General features: G+C 41.6%; 1 protein-coding gene across 2 annotated transcripts; it reads right to left on the bottom strand.

Annotated features, from left to right (window-relative positions):
- Positions 1–208: 208 nt before the first annotated feature.
- amotl2b (angiomotin like 2b) lies at positions 209–7,704 on the bottom strand. 2 transcript variants are annotated; one of them, XM_082512275.1, is made up of 11 exons: positions 7,462–7,704; positions 6,268–7,033; positions 5,646–5,814; positions 4,164–4,308; positions 3,976–4,065; positions 3,025–3,320; positions 2,761–2,936; positions 2,531–2,632; positions 2,210–2,406; positions 1,962–2,093; positions 209–1,553 (listed from the first exon to the last, which is right to left on the bottom strand). In XM_082512275.1, exons 2-11 carry the CDS (start codon positions 6,951–6,953, stop codon positions 1,468–1,470), a joined length of 2,079 nt encoding a protein of 692 aa, XP_082368401.1. In that variant the 5' UTR covers positions 6,954–7,033; positions 7,462–7,704; the 3' UTR covers positions 209–1,467. The 2 variants fall into 2 exon arrangements, with proteins under 2 accessions (XP_082368401.1, XP_082368400.1); XM_082512274.1 differs by having other exon boundaries at positions 6,268–7,041; positions 7,473–7,704.
- Positions 7,705–18,218: the final 10,514 nt, after the last annotated feature.

Raw genomic sequence — 18,218 nt, 5'->3', positions numbered from 1 at the left:
ACCCGAGAAAGTTGAACCCAAAAGAATGCAGCTCTGGTATTCATTAATGAAGAGCACTCTTCTCTGCGATGGAACGACGGTGCAGGAATGAGGAGATGGCGTAACAACGGAGAGGAGACTCATCAGAAAACAGAAAAGCGCTAACGGAGCTACCTCGGTATTTATCGTTCAGCCAATAAATGAAATGATAAACAAGTCAGACAGCTGGTAAATTATATTAGAATATTTTATTGCTTTATGAAATGTTGCATCAATTCAACTGTATTAAACCTTCATATTGTTTCGAGTTCACAGAAATGTCTGTTTGAAGTCAACACTCGGTTGGTTGTGTACAGCTTGACAAGACCGTGATTGTCGGCACATAACTTACAACAAACATACATACATAAAACTCTTTGGCGTCCCGCTCAAAGCACTATCGTATCTAAAATAACAAACATCTGTAGAAAATATATAATAACAATAATAATAATAATAATTAACCTGTTTGTTAGTTCAAAGCTCACAGTAAACAAAAAGAAAAACAACAACACAGCATTTTCAACTTTTGCCCCTAAATGGCGACCAAACCAGCTGGATCACCACATCAGGGCAAACACTCTCAAACTGTAACCACACATGCAAACATACTATGAGAAAAAAAAAAGATAAAGAGCATGAGAAACAAAGAGAAGATGAAACACCGTGATGCTGCATCCTCCCAAAATTGCAAGCTTGCAACACCAGGTCTGTGTCAGTATATGCATTTATATATTATACAGCTCCCTGTTCATGCACCTCTGAAGCTCTGTAGAACCAGCTACCCGAGACTCAAGACGTGCGAAGAGCAGGAGCGCTAAAATCAGCAGTGTTATCAGCTTAAATTAATTAATAACGGGGAGTCTTACGTAAAGATAATATCTATCTGATCGGAATTAAATTCACTTTTTTTTGTTCATTTGTTTTAAACTTCAAGAGAAGGGGTGGATCATAAAGATAACCTCTTACTAAATGTTTATCTAGAAGAGCTTGAGGCTTAAGTTAATATTTGGGGAATGTGGAAACCAGATAAGATAAATATGTAGCTTTTTAATTCATTGGTTTGGGAAGAGAAATAATAGGGATTATACAGGGTGGGAAAGCAGCATTTATATTTATATATATTTATTTATAAATATTTTGGCATACACTCTCTGAGAACACGTTGCCATGTTAGAATCCAAAATACTGTCCAAGTACCTCAGAAGATTCATCTTTTCTCACTCCACCAGGCAGACTGCCTGCAGCTGTCCAGCCGAGTGAGAGAAAGTGAGTCGGAGCACAGCTCTGTCTCTAAAATGTGAAAACAGTCCTTTTTTTCCCCTCCTTTCTTTTGGTAACATTCCTGCCTCCAGTATTTAGTTCCAGTCTTGCACCTCTTCACAGATACTCAGAAATAGCTTCTTTTTTCTTTTCCGCATCCCCATTCAAAATCTCCCTCTCAGTTCTTTAAATGAAGATTTCCACTGCCTCCGAATCCAGCTCATCCAGGCCCCTGAAGGGGTTTAATAGCAACTTCTTAGGCGCTGCCTTGACTGGAGAAAAAGAAAACAAACAAAGAAGACATGGATAATTATTTAAGTGTTTTAAGGCTAAGACCAGCAGAAAGAAAAGTCCTTGATGCATTTCAGTTAGCTGTGGCTAAAGGTTAACAGACGTTTTCCACAGTCAAACAGGCCACTCTACTGAGCGTGCTCAGTCAACAAAACTACATTATTTCCTAACTGTGCACATTCCACAGGGCCCACATTATGAACCATGGCCTACACACATGGTATCTGACTGGTTGGTTATTCCACAGCATGGTTAATCAATATGCACTTCATGAAGTCGAGGCCAAAAATGCCTTTTATGTGTACAGCTGTACTGGGGTATAACTTTGTGCAGGATTGCTGCTTTTTTTGGCTTACTGACCCATCGTTCATACATGATAAGGTGCTTACCACTGTTGAGCTTAGTTGTACTGGCTGCCTCTTTGGTTTTGGTTCCCTCCGCCTGCCTTTCTAGCGTCCCAGGTTCAGACTGAGGAGAGAGCTGACGACTGGGCAAAGTCTGATCATCTGAAAGACTCTTACCTACGAGAAAGCGTCACAGAAGATGTCAGCATGTGCACCTTTTTATTTCAAACCTTTCAGCGGTAGACAAAAATGTATGTCTTTGGATCAAAAAATGGCAAATTTGTGCTCCTCACCTCGTGTCTTAGTGTTGCTCTTTGTGGGGCTGATGGAGGGAGTGGAGGAGGCAGATCGGAGGGTTGCCCCCGCTGCATTCAGGACGTTTTCAGGTGGACTTTGCTCGTCCTTTCGACCCTGGTCCTGGTGCAGCCGCTGGTTGAGGATTTTGATCACGGCATCTTTTTCCAAAATCTGAGCATAAAGGGCACGGATCCTGATGCAGAGCAGAAAAAACATGTCAGAAAGCTGGTAACCAAACAGTGGATGAAAAAAAAAGAGGCAAATCCTGAAGGCTTGTTTGAAATCAAAAAGGGGGTTGATAAATAGTAGGTATGCACCTGTTCTCCATCTCCTGGTTCCTGTGGTCGGCGACTGGCAGGTCCTCGTTGAAGCTGTTGTTGGAGGAGTGGCAGGGCGAGTGGTTAATGATTGTGGTGTCCCTGGAACAGAAAAAGAACATTTCCTGGGTTTAATTCAAGCTTGAATGAGCTAAACTGAGCATTTGTACACATGAATTCCCAGCATTCATCAGAAGGAGAATGAGACACCAAGCTACATCCGTCTTTACCTCTGGGCAGCGGCAGTGGCAGCCACCTCCATGGCAAACTGCCTCATGGTGCTCTCTTCCAGATACTTCTGCTCCCAGCGCACCACGTCGGCTTCAAGGGCAAGGATTCGCTCCTCACGCTCCCGCAGGCGCTCTTGGAGTGAGTTCATGGTCATTCCAGGGGGCTGTGACTGCCTCTGTGATAAAGAGATAAAGTATTTGAGATAGATCCTAAAAAACAAACAAAAAACTGCCGTCATATATGACCAAGAACAAAGGCTCTACCTGTTGTGCCCTCAGACTCCTCAGCTCCTGCTCTAGTCGTGTCCTCAGCCTCATCTCCAGGCTCTCCCTCTTCTCACAGGTGGACTGGAGCTGAGCCAGCGCGCTCTGAAGCCTCTCCACCTTTTCTACATACGCCCTCTTCCTCCTCAGCTCCTCCTCGAGCTGGCGACCTCGTCCTCGAGCCGCCTCCAGGGCCTCCTCGAGTCGTTTGGCCCTGAGGTTCTGCTCCTCAGCTGCGGCTCGCAGCCGCTGCAGCTCCCTCTCCATGCGCTCCCGCTCGACATTCTGCTCCTCATCTGAATCAAAAGAAAAAGTAAACACGGTCAGATGAAGAGCATTACAGGATTAGAGTCAAAGTGTGTTGGACAGAATGGAAGTGAAAGTTCCTTTTCCAAACTTTTCTCAAGTCTTTTCTGAAAAAGTACGGAAAGCTAATCCGCAATTATCCCTCCTAAAACCGAATAAGTATCCGAGTTTTTACATGGTGGCCAGTGTTCTTCATTTAGTGAAGCACTCCCGGAATGCTGAGAGCAGGAAGGGGGAGAAATCTGCCCTATCCCTTTGACCCACATAGCACAGAGAATTCCTCATCAAGGCCATGCAAACACCACAACCCCGCTTGAAAATCAAACTCACACACAGGTGGTGGTGAAGGAGGTGGTGGTGGTGGTGGGCGGACTTCATTTCTACCACTTGCACTGCTGCTCTGTGATTTAGAAGGGCTTCATTTCCTTTTGCAAGGAGGTGCATGGATTGAATTCCCTATTATGAAGCCTTCTTACCAAATAAGCTGAAGTTATGTAAGTGAAATTCCTGCATGAAACGATGCCCTTAGCAACAGAAGGGGGCCCATGGTACGCTACAATCCAGTCCAATCAAGCATGCCAATTCTAGAGGATGAAAAGGAGGAGGAGTGGAGAGGAAACTAGCCCAACGAAACGACATACTTACTTTGTTCAAGCAGCTTTGCCATGATGTTCTGGTTATGGTCGGCTGCCTTGACTTCTTTTGCAACATGGGTCCTAGCATTTTCCAGGTTTTCTGTGATGCAGCAAAGTGTAATCAATTAGAGTAATTTAAAAAAAACCTTGGACCTGCTGAAGCTGGTGTCACTGAATACTGCAGTTTGGTGTCAGTACCTCTAAGGTCTCTGTTGAAATCCTGCAGCCTCCTGGCTTCAGCCACAAGTCTCCTCCTCAGTGTCTGTTCCAAGTTCTCTCTCTTATTGCTGGCCTCCCTCAGTGTCTCATAGGCCTCTGAAATACGCTGGATCTCCTGCTCCAACTGCAATGGAAGGACGAGGGGGAGGGGGAAGATATAGGAGGGTTGGAAAAGAGGAAGAAAGGAGAAGAGAAGGAATTTTGGGTTAACCTACTTGACATGCTGAAGAGGAGCTGGAATGTTGATTCATGCTGTTATAGCACACAGATACATATATGGGTTCACATGAATGTATGTGAATAAAGCACACTCTGTGTGTGTGTGAACATGTGTGTGGTGTAATACTGAGAAGGAATTTAAGCCCGCACCACTCCCTTTGCGACTGATTTATATCTACATTCCTGAGGGCTGATAGCTTCAGTTCCAGGTGTGTGAGCACACAGGAGCATGCACACACACACACACACACACACACAGAACTGGGAAGGCTGCCAGCGGAGGGAAGGTGTGCATGCCTGTGCCTGGCTTGCGGAAAACGGCAAAGAGACACCCACCATTACGGCAGTCACACAGGCATGTTTACCCAGGGCTGCGGCCTGACGGAGAAAACTTTCCAACCCTGGCAATTATCATTCTTTAAGGTTGAGACAAGGCAAGGCCCATGTGACATAACTCCAGCAGAGAGCAAAAGGGATTTTTTTAAAGCATAAATTGGCTGAGATATCAAATGTCACCGAAATGGTTTCTAGCACGTTGAACGAGTAAATATCTCGTTTTAGGAGCCGGTTTGGTCTGACACTCAGTCACAAAAAGCAAAAACATGGCTGTAAACGTAGCACTGTTTTAAAAGGGAGAACATGGAAAAAGTGGTGCTGGGTACGAAAACAAAAAAGACCTTTCACTTTTTAAGGGCAGCCCGCCACTTGACTGCTGTAGACCCCCACCCAAGCACTCATTAAAAGTGTGGGGGTCGAAACCCAACTGGCTGCTGTGTGACAAGCCCCAGATTAGACTGAAAATCTATGGTCTCCGCACGCGCACACACATACACGCACACTTTTTGACCTCCACTAGGTTAGCTACACAATGAAAGGAGTGTGTAAACACAGTAGCAGGCTGTGACCTCTGTTTGTGTCTCTGTGGTGTGGAAGGAAGCAGCTGCTGATCTCATCTGTCTGCCCTGATGAGGGAGTGTGCCTGGGGTTGGATATCAGGGAAGCAACTGTTAACTGGGCTTGTGTTTCATAGACAGGTGGCTCAGATGGAGGGTGTTGTCTGGATGCTCTCCAAATTCCTTTGGGATTTTCATGACTTAATGGTGTGGTAATCCTTTCCTTTGAGTTGAATGTATTTAAAAATTAAAGATATTGAGAGAAACCTTTTTTTTAAGTACTTGTAAAATATTCTAGTTTATCTCAATTGTGGACCAGTGAGAGATGAAGCTTTTCTGTTCTTCTCACCTTTTGAATACGGCCGCTCTTCTCCCTGTGAGCCTCCAGTTCTTGTCTCAGCCTCTCGTTCTCCATCAGCAGCAGCTCCACCTGGTTGGGCTCCTCCAAGCCAGCAGGTGGCAGGCTGTTGAATGTGCCGTAGCAGGGGGGTTCTGCTGGCTGACCAGACTGGACATACCTAAGAGATACCCGCATACATTAGAGGACACTCTAGCTGAATCACACTTATACCGTAATAGAATATAAATATGAGAAAGAGCTTTTTTATATAGCATGACATCTAACGTATCACTGTGTATGAATTTATACACAGGCAGGCCAGCCGGCTCCAGTAAAGAACCTAAAAACCTGTATGTGGAACGTACTCAAACTATCCTAGGCAACGCAAGTATGCAAAACTCTCCTTTAGCAGCATGCCAAACATTACAAATACCTACAGGGCTGGACTTGTTCTCCGGTGCGGATTTCAAAGAGGAAATATGAATAAGTATTCAGACTGCGGTGTGACTCACACTAAAAGTATGTGTTTACGCATGTGAAACACAATGGTGCCACTGGGCGGGCTCTTGTGAGAAAATTTACACCGGAGTGCATGATGTAATGTTAAAGTTGCTTAAACTCCATCTGGTACCTGTGCTGCTGAGGCTGCACTGGCTCCTGGACCTGGTGAGGGATAAATCCTTGGCCCTGGATGGGGGCTGAGTACTCTGGGGGTGGGTTGCATTTGTCCATGTTTGGCCCCAGGCCCTGGTAGCATTGTGGGCTGTAGTAAGGAAGCTCAGGGTAGCTGTGAGAGGTCATCTTTATGGCTTCTGCTTTAGCCGCTGCGTCTTTCCTCTCCAGAGATATCTGCATGTGATGCTCGCTGAGAGACCGCACATGGCTGCACTTTAGCGCCATCAGATCAGCCTCTTCGTGGAAGACCCCTTCATGCAGAAGCTTTCCCTCATGGAGCTGCCAAGCCATGTACTGAGACTGAGCCTTGGCTTGCTCATAGGTTGGCAGCTTCTCCCCATGCAGCTGGTAGCCACTTTCTGAGTGATGGTAGTCTCCCTGGTGCTCCTGGCCCTGCGGTTCCTGCCTCGCAGAGAGCTGAGGGTAGAGAGGATCCTCCTGGGTGAGACTCTCCAAAGAAGATTGTGGGCTACTGCTCATGTCGCCCCCACTGCTGGGTCCACTGTTGCTTCCACTGCCTCCCCGCAGGGCCTGCTGCTGGATGGCTAATAAGGTACGGGTATCTGTGGGGTTTCCGTAGCGGAGCTGCTCCTGGATGAGCCGATGCAGGACTTTGCCAGACGACTCCTCGGTGGACAACATACTGCTTTGTGAACTTAGTGATTATCTCTTTGAATCAGTTGACTTTTTCCTCAGTGAAAATATAAAAAAAAAAAAAACTGCTGTGAACCTGGAACAAAGGGGCGAGAGAGTAAAGTAGGATCAGTCTGAGGTGGCAGTGAGGTCAGACGGTAATAAAGCTGAGGCAGGCTTTCACAATAACAGCAACACTTTAAACACAAAGTTATTAAATGTGTTTATTTATTAGAAAACAGTGTGACAATGAGTCTATGTTACCAACAGCGACAAAGTGGAGATGTGGACATATTTTATCACTGCAGGCAAAAAGTGCATGCGCCAAAACTTCCACTCTCACGGTGGAGCAAAAGCGCACAAAACCACCACGTAAAACACTCCACAGCTCGACTTTCCTCTTTAATACATTGTAAGTAACTTTAAATTAAAACACAATTCCCAAAGATTCAACGAGAAGTTTTACTGTAGCGACTCTGGCGCTCAGGAGAAAACAGAAAGAAAGGGGGGAAAAGACGCTCTTCTTACCAGCTCACGCTCTCATCATAACCCAACGTTATCCTCGACTTCGAAGTAAAAATAGTTCCACTATTGGCATCAGCTTTTTTTTTTAAGTTAAACGTGTCTCATTTCCCCCCTTGAACGTGTTGCCGCGATCCTCTCTTGCTGTGAAATGATTGTGGAGAGAGCAAGCGGCGATAATAAGTAACCGAGGAGGGACTGAGGTCGGAATGCCAGGAATGCAAAACGCGAGGTCCCTCGGGGATCAAAAGCGTAAAAACCACACGGGAGGAGGGAGGAGGGAAGCTGCAGTGCGCTTTATTATTACCAACGAGGAAAGGAAGAGAAGTATAGGAAAGGAATGAGCATTTTGTTTCACTAAACTGTGAGTTACTTGATAAACAGCAGCAGTTATGAAGTGATAAACTCCTTCAGTGATGCAAAAGTATGCGAATCATTCACTTTAGTTCAATTAAAAACATACTGCACTGCATGTACTGCACCATTAACAGCATGCATAATTAACGCACATACTCAGAAGGCCACCTGAACGTATAGAAATCTATAATTATAATAATTTTATGTTTCTTGTAATCGTTGGTGATGCATGTGCAACTCTGCTTCTGAAAACAGCTGGGATGGTCTATTTAAAATAGTAAAAAGAAATCATTTGAATTGTTTAAATTGAGACTTGTTATTGCTTTTTATGTTAAATTTGTTGTCAAGCTGAATTTGATGCCAGTAGCACTTCAGAGTATGCATGTATGTTTGCCACTTTATTATATCACCTAATTATTTAACAGCACCTTTTAAGCATTCAGGAATTCCACAGAGCTCTAGTTTTGAAAATGAACTGTAACCACTCTGACTTGATTACATTTTTATTTTTTTCACTTCATAATATGCCAGATGTTCTCAATGGGTGTCAGACCCAGATTCCTGTCAGGCCAGGCTGTTTTATTAGGGAGCCATGTTGGAAAACATCCTCAGTGTCATTTGGCATTGTTTTGCTGAAATAAGCAAGGCCTGAAGACATCATCTGAGTGGAAGCACAAAAGCTATATGAACTTCATGAGTTACACCTTGATAGCATGTGATCGAACCCTTGCTTGCGGTGAGAGCTGCTTTAATTCTACGTGGCACAGATTCAACAAGGTGCTGGAAACATTCCTGAGATATTTTGGTCCATGTTGATGCACATTTGATGTGAATCTCGGGTTCCAATGAATCCCAAACGATTGAGATCTACTGATTGTGGAGGCCATTTGAGTACAGTGAAGTCACTGTCATGTTCAAGAAACACGTTTGCGATGATTTGAGCTTTGTGACATGGTGCACTGTGCTGCTGGAAGAGGTCATCAGTAGATGGGCACCCAGTGTGGTCTTCTGCTGCTGTAGCCCATCTACTTTAAGGTTTGCTGTGCTGTGAGTTCAGAGATGCTCTTCTACATATCTTGGTTGTAAGCTAATGATTGTTTGAATCACTGTTTTACCTGTTGGGTCAACAAGGCATTTTCACGCAGAGACGTGCTGCTCACTGGATATGTTCTCTTTTTCAGACCATTCCGTGTAAACCTTAGAGATGGTTGTGGGGGGAAATCCCAGTAGATCACTAGTTCCTGAAATACTCAGACCAGCCAACAGCCATGCCAGGCTCAAAGTTTTTATTTAAGCGAGACACCGTGGTGGTGGTGCAGTGGTTACCATTGTTGCTGCAATCACTGCACAAAGGTCCTGGGTTCTGATCCAGCCTGGGCCTTTCTGTGTGATGTTTGCATGTGGGCTTACTCTGTATACTGCACAGTTCAAAGATGTGCATAAGGTTAGGTTAACTGGCAACTATAGGTGTCTGTCTCTATGTGTTAGGTCTGTGACAGATTGGTAACCTGTCCATGATAAGCACCACTTTTCTCCCTGTGACAGCCCCAACCTTGAACCTGAGCTGGATAGTCAGAAGGAAATGGATGGCTGTTCAGTTCTAACATCTGAAACTTTGTGAGTTTTCTATGTTAAATTAAATTTTGGTTTCAAATGTGTTTATCTGCTTTTGACACGCGTCCCAACTGAAAAATAAATGTAGTGGTGGGGGGAGGAAGTGCTTCATCAATCTTAAATAAAAAATGCTCATCGAGGGGTCATTTGGAGGTTTGCTGTGTAAACACTGTGCATTTGCAAAAAAAAAAAAAGAAAAAATAGCAGTTAATTTTTATTAATTCCTTTGCATAATTCTTGTTGGAAATTTGTAAAAGGCCTGCTGTCAAAATAAAGCTTTACCTTGAGTTTTTATTATTAACACACTGACTTTCCTACTTCTACTTTAACTTTTTACTAGACCAAAGCGTAGCTTATTGCAACTGCTTCACATGAATAATAACTAGAGCTATTTATGAAATCTTTGTGTAAAAATGAAATAGTCTAAAACATTGCACTGTGAAATACAATGAAATCTCCTAAAATTGGTCTCCTGAAAACCTTTTATCTCTGGGCTGTAGAAATCTAGGCTCCTGGTATTCACTACAGGCCACCATGGGCTGACAATTTCCTAATGTTGTAAACCTGCTCAACATTTGGCAATAAAACCCTTTCTGATTCTGATTCTGATAAAAACTCTGCTGGTGCACATGTTTTGAAGCTGTTACATGCCTTAAATGTGTGCGTGTGCCTGTGTGGTACATGTGTGGGACAGCTGTCCCCTGGAATCCCGAGTCTTTGTAGCCCCACTACTACAAACATAATGACTCGTTGTACCCAACATCGTGCAAGCAAAAGCCCGGAGGATGCCATGCAGTGGCACAGCTTTACAGTCCAAATCTGAACATTACCACTAAGACAGGCCTGAGAAAGCTGGGATAGACCTGACCACGATACAAATTTAAAATGTGTCTGTTACAGGCCTGGAGCATCCATGTTTGTTTCCTTAAAGGGATACGCTTTCCACCTCGAGGGAGAAAGCAAATCTTTATGGCAGGCTTTATTTCTGTCAGAGCCAAAAGACAAGCCTGAGCTACTATTTATTACCTGCTAGGGCCTAACGGCTGCTATATTGAGGACTTTAGACATGACTCTGGCTTTTATTATGGGGCCTTTAAATAGCAGACATTTTAGTCATAACAGGCGATTCATATCTCCAAGCAGCAGGCGCAGAGTGCAACAGATGCTATCCTGCCTCTCTATAGTCCATATTTTCCCACCAAAATCCCCATCAAAAAGAAAAAACAATTGCAAACTGCGAGTGAATTGATGAAGAAATCTGTGCAATCATAGCACAACAGTCATGAGTAATTTACTGTCGACCAGTGTGTGGCCACTGACCTCAGGCAAATGATCTAATTAGACCTAAAAATCTATAGGTTGGATGAGTTTCTATTGATGGTCTTTGTCCTACCTCCTTAATTAAACACACACATTGCCTCATGCTGTGGACATGAGCATACATATTGGTAAAGAAGAAAAAAGAAAGAACACGCAGACATTGTGTCTCTGTGGGCGGCACTCACATGGAGCCAACTGGTCAGCAAAGTGCAACATGTTAGCATTTCCACCTTCAGATCCACACTGTGAAGCAGCATAGTCTCCACCTATTTAAAAGCCCGCTCAAGTCATTTAACACCACCTCACTACTTCCTCTGCTCCCTCCCTGTGTGTCAGCATGTGTGTGTCTGCTGGTGGACAACGCCTCTGGTCATTTTGTCCCCTATTGTAGCACACTTCCTGTGAACTTGCTGAGGAATGTGAGGCTGACCCTTTGACAATTATGGACGTTTTCAAAAAGTCATTACAGGAGATGAACATCTAAAGTGGCCTGCCACAAAAATTCCTCAGTGTCTGTCTGCCTGTAGGCGCTGAAACCCCGAACCAGACGAAACTTATATTTCATGAGTTATTCCTTGTTTGTGAAAAGAAGAGTGGCACTGAAGACTATCCGAGAACACCCAGTAAAATGAAACACAATTGTGTTGTTGCTATTTACAGTAAACTCATATTCCTCTTGTGGTTTTCGTGGAAACATGAGCACAAATGAGGCAACAGTGAGACTAGTCAAACTACCAGTTGCACAAATGAAACAGTCTGAGTCTAAATTTACTCATCTTAGGCATGTGTTAAAGAGAGTATAAAAATCTCTTTGTGAAAAGGAGAGCAGCAGGAAGGCAAACCTCTGTGGGGGAGTCCTTAAAGGTACACACCTTTATTTTTGCTGGATAATCTAATTGCTTCATGAGCTTTTCTAAAAAGAGATAAATAAAATAAATAAATTCAAAGATTTAAACAATGTTAAAGTAAAATAAACACTGAAGAAATGATGGAAAAGCAGATCTTATAACAGAACAGTATATAGTAGTGTATTTACTTATTATAGTAACAATTTGACGCTATTTAACAGACAATTCAACCTTCAATTCATTATTTATACAGTATTAAGTCACAACAATTGCCTCCATGTTTTTTATAACATAAGGTAAAGACCCTACAGTAAAGAAACTACAACAATCACACAATTTCTATGAGCAAGAACAATGGGAAGGGAAAAACCTCCCTTTTAACAGGAAAAAGCTTTTGACAGCGGCAGGCACAGGGAGAGGCAGCCATCTACCATGACAGGTTTGGGGTGAAGAGAAAGATGGGACCAAATTAAAACTATGATGGGACAGACAGAGATAGTTTAATAATGGCTAATGATTAAATACAGTAGTGGTGTATAAACACAGAGTGAAAATTGATCAGTGAAGAAGAAACATTCAGTGGATCAAGAAACAACTTAGCATTACGAATGCATTAGACATTCAGCATCACTGATGAATGAAAGCAGTCCTACATGTTTGCTTCATATGCACATATAAAGGGCACATCCTATTTAAATCTAACTCCAAGATTCCTCAGAGTGTTACTCAAGGCCAAGGTAATGCCATCTAAAGTAGATATCTGTTTAGACACAATGTTTTTAAGATTTTTAGGAACAAGTACAATAACTTCAGTTTTATCTGAATTTGGAAGCATGAACCTAAAGGTCATCTAGGTCTTTATGGCTTAATTCATTTCTGCAGTTTAGCTAATTTATTTGTATCATCTGACTTTAGGGATAAACTTGGGTATCATCTGCATAGAAATGTAAATTTATGCAATGTTTTCTAATAGTGTTGCCTAAGAGAGGCATGTGTATTGAAACTGTGAAACTCAATGAGTAAGTTTTGCGTGTGAATTTTCATTTACATAAACAAATTGGAGTCTACTAAATAGATATGGTTTAAACCAGCGGTCCTTTTTTGCGCCATAGACCGGTTTATGTTTGACAATATTTTCATGGACCAGCCTTTAAGGTTTCGTGGATAAATACAACAAAATAAAACCAGTACTGGTACCACAATAAAGAAGTTTTATTCATTACACATGGGAAAAGACCCAGGGAAACTGAGTTAACGATAAAAACGATAAAAAATAAATAAATAGATAACGATGAAAAATGATAAAAACCCTGAAAACTATACATTTCACACCCGATCCTCAACTCTCGTGGCCCAGTACCAAACGACTCACAGACCCGTACCGGTCCGTGGCTTGGGGGTTGGAGACCGCTGGTTTAAACCACTGCAATGCAGATCTTTTCAATGGTGTGATCTAATCTTTAAATTGAATATTGTGGTTACCAGTCACTAGTGCTGCACTGAGGTCTAGCAGGACAAGCACAGAGATGAGTCCACAGTCAGAGGCATTGGCAAGTTCATTCATACCCTTCAGTAATGCTGTTTCTGTGCAGCGATGAGCTCTGACTCCTGACTGAAGCTCTTGAAATAAATCATTCCTCTGCAGATGATCAGGTAACTGTATGACAGCTTCTCTTTAAAGATTTTTTTAAATCAAGAGAAGGTTAGAAATAAGTCTCTAATTAACTGGCAACCGAATCAAGTCATGACTTTGTAACTACGGTCTAGTTACTGCCACCTCAAAAGCTTGTCGTGCATAGCATGTTATTAAATATAGGTTGATTATATTAGAAATTGAAACCTTAATTAATGGTAAAAATACTTTAAGTAAATACCAATAGGTATAGTGGTTAAAATTGCTGTGGGAAACACTTAAAATGTGGGTGAGGAGACAAAGACAGGTTAAAATGTTATTTGTAAAGAATTTCACAAGTTCATAGCTAGTTAAGGTCAAAGAAGCTCTGACTGTTTGTCAGCCTGGCTACAGTGCTGAAAATAACTCTGGGCTTGTTCCTGTTTGAAAGTTCAGTTTGCTTCTCAAAACACTGTCAGTTTTGAAATTGTCATGGATACAATGAGTTTGCCACTCATGTAAACTTGCATAGCTTGGATTTTCTGTTTCCTGTTTTTTATCAAGCATGTCCAAACTTCCTAAACAGCAGTAAGCACATCCTGCTCTGATGTATGACCCAGAAACTCATTTTAAAAAGACTTAATTAGCATGTGTTTGTGTTTTTGAAAGACTGCTGTGCAAAAATCTTGAGCCACAGATCATTTTCTACTTTCTGCTAGGAAAATGGAAACTAGATGCAGCAGAAAATAATGAATCAGGTTGTTAATTACATAATTTTGTATCTTTTGTATGCTTTTCCATTAATGCATGGTAACAGAATTTGTCTAAGAGAGCTTAAAACATACAAAAGGCAAAAATGGCAATTCTCACAAGCTTAACAGCTAATACTTGTTAAGGCCAACTTTATTCTTCACTGGAGCCTGAACTCTCTTAGCCAAACTTTCTTTAATTTCTGTAAGTATTCTTCAGGAATAGTTCTCCAGGTTTCTTGAAGGATATTCAAAGCTAATGTTGAGGTTCAAAATAGCTACGCTCCAGGCTCTGGGGAAGCCAATCCCCATGTGATAGTGTTCTGTTGTGTGTTTTTATTTGTTTGTTTGCTTTTTAAAAAAAAATAAAAAAAATCCAGTTATGCATTTACTTCATTAGCAACATGTTTGGGATCATTGTCATGATGAAAAATTAAGATACCGATCAGATGCTTTCCAGGTGGTATTGCATGGTGGAACAACATTATGGTACTTTTCTTTTTACAAGAACCCCAAGGATCATGTGGCTTTTTTTGTTTGTGTGCAGGATTCAGTGGTCTGCAACGTCCCAGGCTGCTTGCACTGTAACACTATAAAACTTTGTTCAAAGTACTGTTAATTTACCTAACTTGATGGCTATAAACCCAAGAAATTCTGGTATTAGTATGCCATTAAAGATGATGAGTTATATGTTGAGATAAATGCGGTGGATACCACACTGACTTGAACTTTTCAACCATCCTAATAACTGACTTCAGACTTCTATAAAACATTGTGAAATAAAACAGACAAAAAAAAGTCAGAGCTGATGTTTCTCATACTTTATTGAGCTGTGTGCACAGGTTAAATATCAGGAAGGGTTAGAAATCCCGTTTTATTTAGATAGTTATGCTAAAACACTTCCACGTGGTACACTCTGAACACTGTCATTACTTGAGTAGTAACTGGACAGAATAGTGCTGTCCCAAGTGAAACTGAGCACATGCCACAAGCAGCAGTCACAATATTTGACCATTGTTGCTCTAGCTACCATGATATTTCCAAACACTTATGGATTGTAAGAGTGTGTGACCACTCACATTAATGTTTTATACATTGAAAACAGTTTAATGTGCATAAAAACTAAACAAAAACACAATACAAGTGATATTGACTCCTAAAATCTGTTACTATTTGCCAGCTAGCATTGCTAATGGCAGCATAACACCTTGTGCTAGCTTGTTGCTAGCTCAAGATAAGGGTGATAAGTGTACAGTGTACAGTGTTACTGCTTGCATGTTATGACTACCCCACAGAGATACTTGTAGTACACGGCATGTAGCTGCACTTGCCAGTCTGAACACAATTACAGTACGCACTCAAAATAGAAAGTGTAAATATGGAAGTTTGTAATTTGAGATGCACCAAATGGTTCAGACTGTCAAGAAGAAAAAAATCCACCTTGTCAACAGTTTGTGTGATAAGAGGTGGGATTAAACCTTCTCATTTGTTGTGACTCATCCCAGTTCTCACCTCCGAATGAAAACCACTTTCTCCAATGTCTGAGCAACAGCAGACCGCAGTGGGATTATTTTCTTTAACTAATCTTATACTGAGGTAATCTTTTAATCTAGATATAATCACTTGATTAACTGAAAATGGAAATCACCATTGGTGATGGTCCTATGGCTCTTTAAGCACATCAAGAACCTAAGTAGACAAATTAATCCTGCAAAAAGCTATAGCTAACAGGCATGAAATGGTCTTTATCACATTCTATTTAAAGACTTTTTTATCTGCTTTATTCTAAACTGCAGTTGGAGGTCATTTTAAAAGACATTTTATCGAATGAAGTTGTCATAGTTTTAAAAAGAGGCCATATCAACACAGACAGAGAGATTAGTGTTGTAGTTTATCTGAAGCCTGTGCAACAAGATGCTTGACTCTATGTCTATCTCTGCATCATTATCACTTTCTTTTTGTTCCCTCAAGCATATTCATATCTTTGGACTCAGATCATATAAGTCTTTGATGGCTGTATCAGGCAGACAGAGAGTTTAAAGGACTGGATAAGACAGGATGCATGTTGCACTGTTAGATTCGTGGGAAAGAATAAGACGGAATAGCTGACAAGGTCACCTGATATGTCAGGATTGGTGGGGAATGTAAGCGATAGTGTTGGAGTGGCATGGCTTCCTGATTCACACATTACACAAGAGACAAAAAGAAGGTGTGCTGCATTCAAGCAGCATCCTGTTCTCAGGAAAGTGCTGATGATAAGTTTCCCAGTTTTTGTATGTCGCAACACCTCAAATTCCAATGTTAGGAGTTTAGTTTACTGATGAAATTATGTCGAAGTAAACAGGCAAGCAACATATAACATCATTCCTGTTTGACACCTGTTTAGATTGATAGTAGAGATAATAAAAACTGGTTGCCTATCTGTTTAAAGGGAAGAAGCTCAGCATGTTGCTGCAAGTTGGATGGCACTGAAGGGAATTTCCAGGCATTTATAGCAAACAGACTACATATATGAATCACTGGGGATACAGTATGAAGAGATGTCAAAACAGATGTGTAGTGCAGCCATATCTGGCACAGTGCTTGCTAAAATAAATCAGGTAGATGGTCCAAAATCATAAATAAATAGTTCCAAATTTAGGAAAAATTCAGGAAGAAGATAGATAACACTCTGATATGCATCTAACCCATTTACTGGTATCCTGATTTAGTCTCCAGAGAAATGGCCTGTATTTTGATGCTTCCAGTGTATCGAGCAGATATCTGGGTCAAGACTTTTTGTACGCCATCGTTCATCATTTAATTTCAGTGAAATTACAAAAGGCTAATAAACAGTTAAATTGCTGTCAGACAAGCTAACACAGAGAGACAGACGACCGTTTGCACTCACATTCACACCTATAGCCAATCTAGAGTCACCAATTAACCTAACCCCACTAACTGCATATTTTTGGAGTGTGGGAGGAAGCCAGATTACACAGTGAGAACATTCAAACTCCCCACAGGAAGTCCTCGGTCTGGTGGTGAATTTGAACTTTGGACTTTCTTTCTGTGAGGAAACACCACCGCAACACTGTGGTTCTGAATTAAATGCAGAAAAGCAGCACCGAAGTAAGAGGTGATAATGGAGCAAAAGCACCCTTACACAGATGAAACTCATTCAAAGATTGGTTACATTCTACCAGGAGTGGGGTTTGAACCCACGAGGACTGTTGTCCATTGGATCTTAAGTCCAACGCCTTAACCACTCGGCCACCCTGATGGATAGCTTGCTGCTCATGTACAATTATTATATACACGGCCTGCAATACCAGCACACCCGACGCTACAAACGTCAAGGCTCAAACTGTGGAACGTGTACGATCTTACACTTTACGTATCTTGGGACTATTATTGATTCAAGATTGAATTTTGACTCAAACTGTGTCAAAATTCAGTATGCAGTATTCAGTATGCAGTATGCAGAGAGGGTTATCAGTGTTTGTTGTGCTTGCAGAAACTGCCCTCCTTTTACATTAAAAAGGTAATTATGACACTGTTTTATAGATGTTGTATTGAATCAGTTTTATCTTTTTCTTTGGTGTCATTGTGCAGCAGTCTATCTTAAAAGGACAGGAACAAACTGATGTAAACTGCGACCTGGTCAGGGAAGCTGATTAGTAAATCGCAGCTTAACCTAGAATCTCTGTATATCAGATTCTTGAAGTAGATGGCCAACTTCATCTTAAACAATGGCTCACACCCCTTGTTTGGGGAATTTAAGTTTCCCTTCGCTCTGCACAGAGGTTTGCAGTGTTACAAAAACACAACTTAGTCCCAGCTGCTATTGTTCATCTGAATAATTTATAGCAAGTTGTGCTCACATCTATTCCATTTATTTATGTATTTTGAATGGAAATCTGTTTATTTATTTTAGCATTTTAAGCTTGCTATAAATGCTATAACTGCCTCCAACTGCCATCCATGTTCGAGTGACTTCTCAAAGAGAGCACAGGCACCCAACTCTCCGAGTTCTGTCTGCAAAACTGGAAAATCCACATTTTTCTGCTGATATCTGAGAGGTCTTCTTGTGAATTGTACTTTGCTCTGTGACTGTCTATGCTAGAATTCAAAAATGAAAAGAGATGTATTATGAGAAGAGGAACTGCAGGTCCAAATAATTCCATGAACAGCAAGAAGCAGGACAGTGTGTTGTGGTCTGCACAGAAATTTGCAGTCACAGGTGCAAGAAGGCTTATCAGTAATACCAGCC

The sequence above is a fragment of the Aulonocara stuartgranti genome, assembly GCF_965226115.1.
Source record: "Aulonocara stuartgranti genome assembly, chromosome: 18".
Classification (NCBI taxonomy): Eukaryota; Metazoa; Chordata; class Actinopteri; order Cichliformes; family Cichlidae; genus Aulonocara; species Aulonocara stuartgranti.
This window is presented reverse-complemented; position numbering and strand designations above follow the sequence as displayed.

What these genes read in the sequence shown, in the direction of transcription:
- amotl2b (XM_082512275.1), bottom strand. Translation starts at nt 6,953, where the DNA reads ATGTTGTCCACCGAGGAGTCGTCTGGCAAAGTCCTGCATCGGCTCATC. An exon ending in AGAGCGGCCGTATTCAAAAG is followed by an intron (nt 4,309 to 5,645) that starts GTGAGAAGAACA and finishes CTTCCATTGCAG; the next exon opens with TTGGAGCAGGAGATCCAGCG. An exon ending in GGAGTCTGAGGGCACAACAG is followed by an intron (nt 2,937 to 3,024) that starts GTAGAGCCTTTG and finishes TCTTTATCACAG; the next exon opens with AGGCAGTCACAGCCCCCTGG.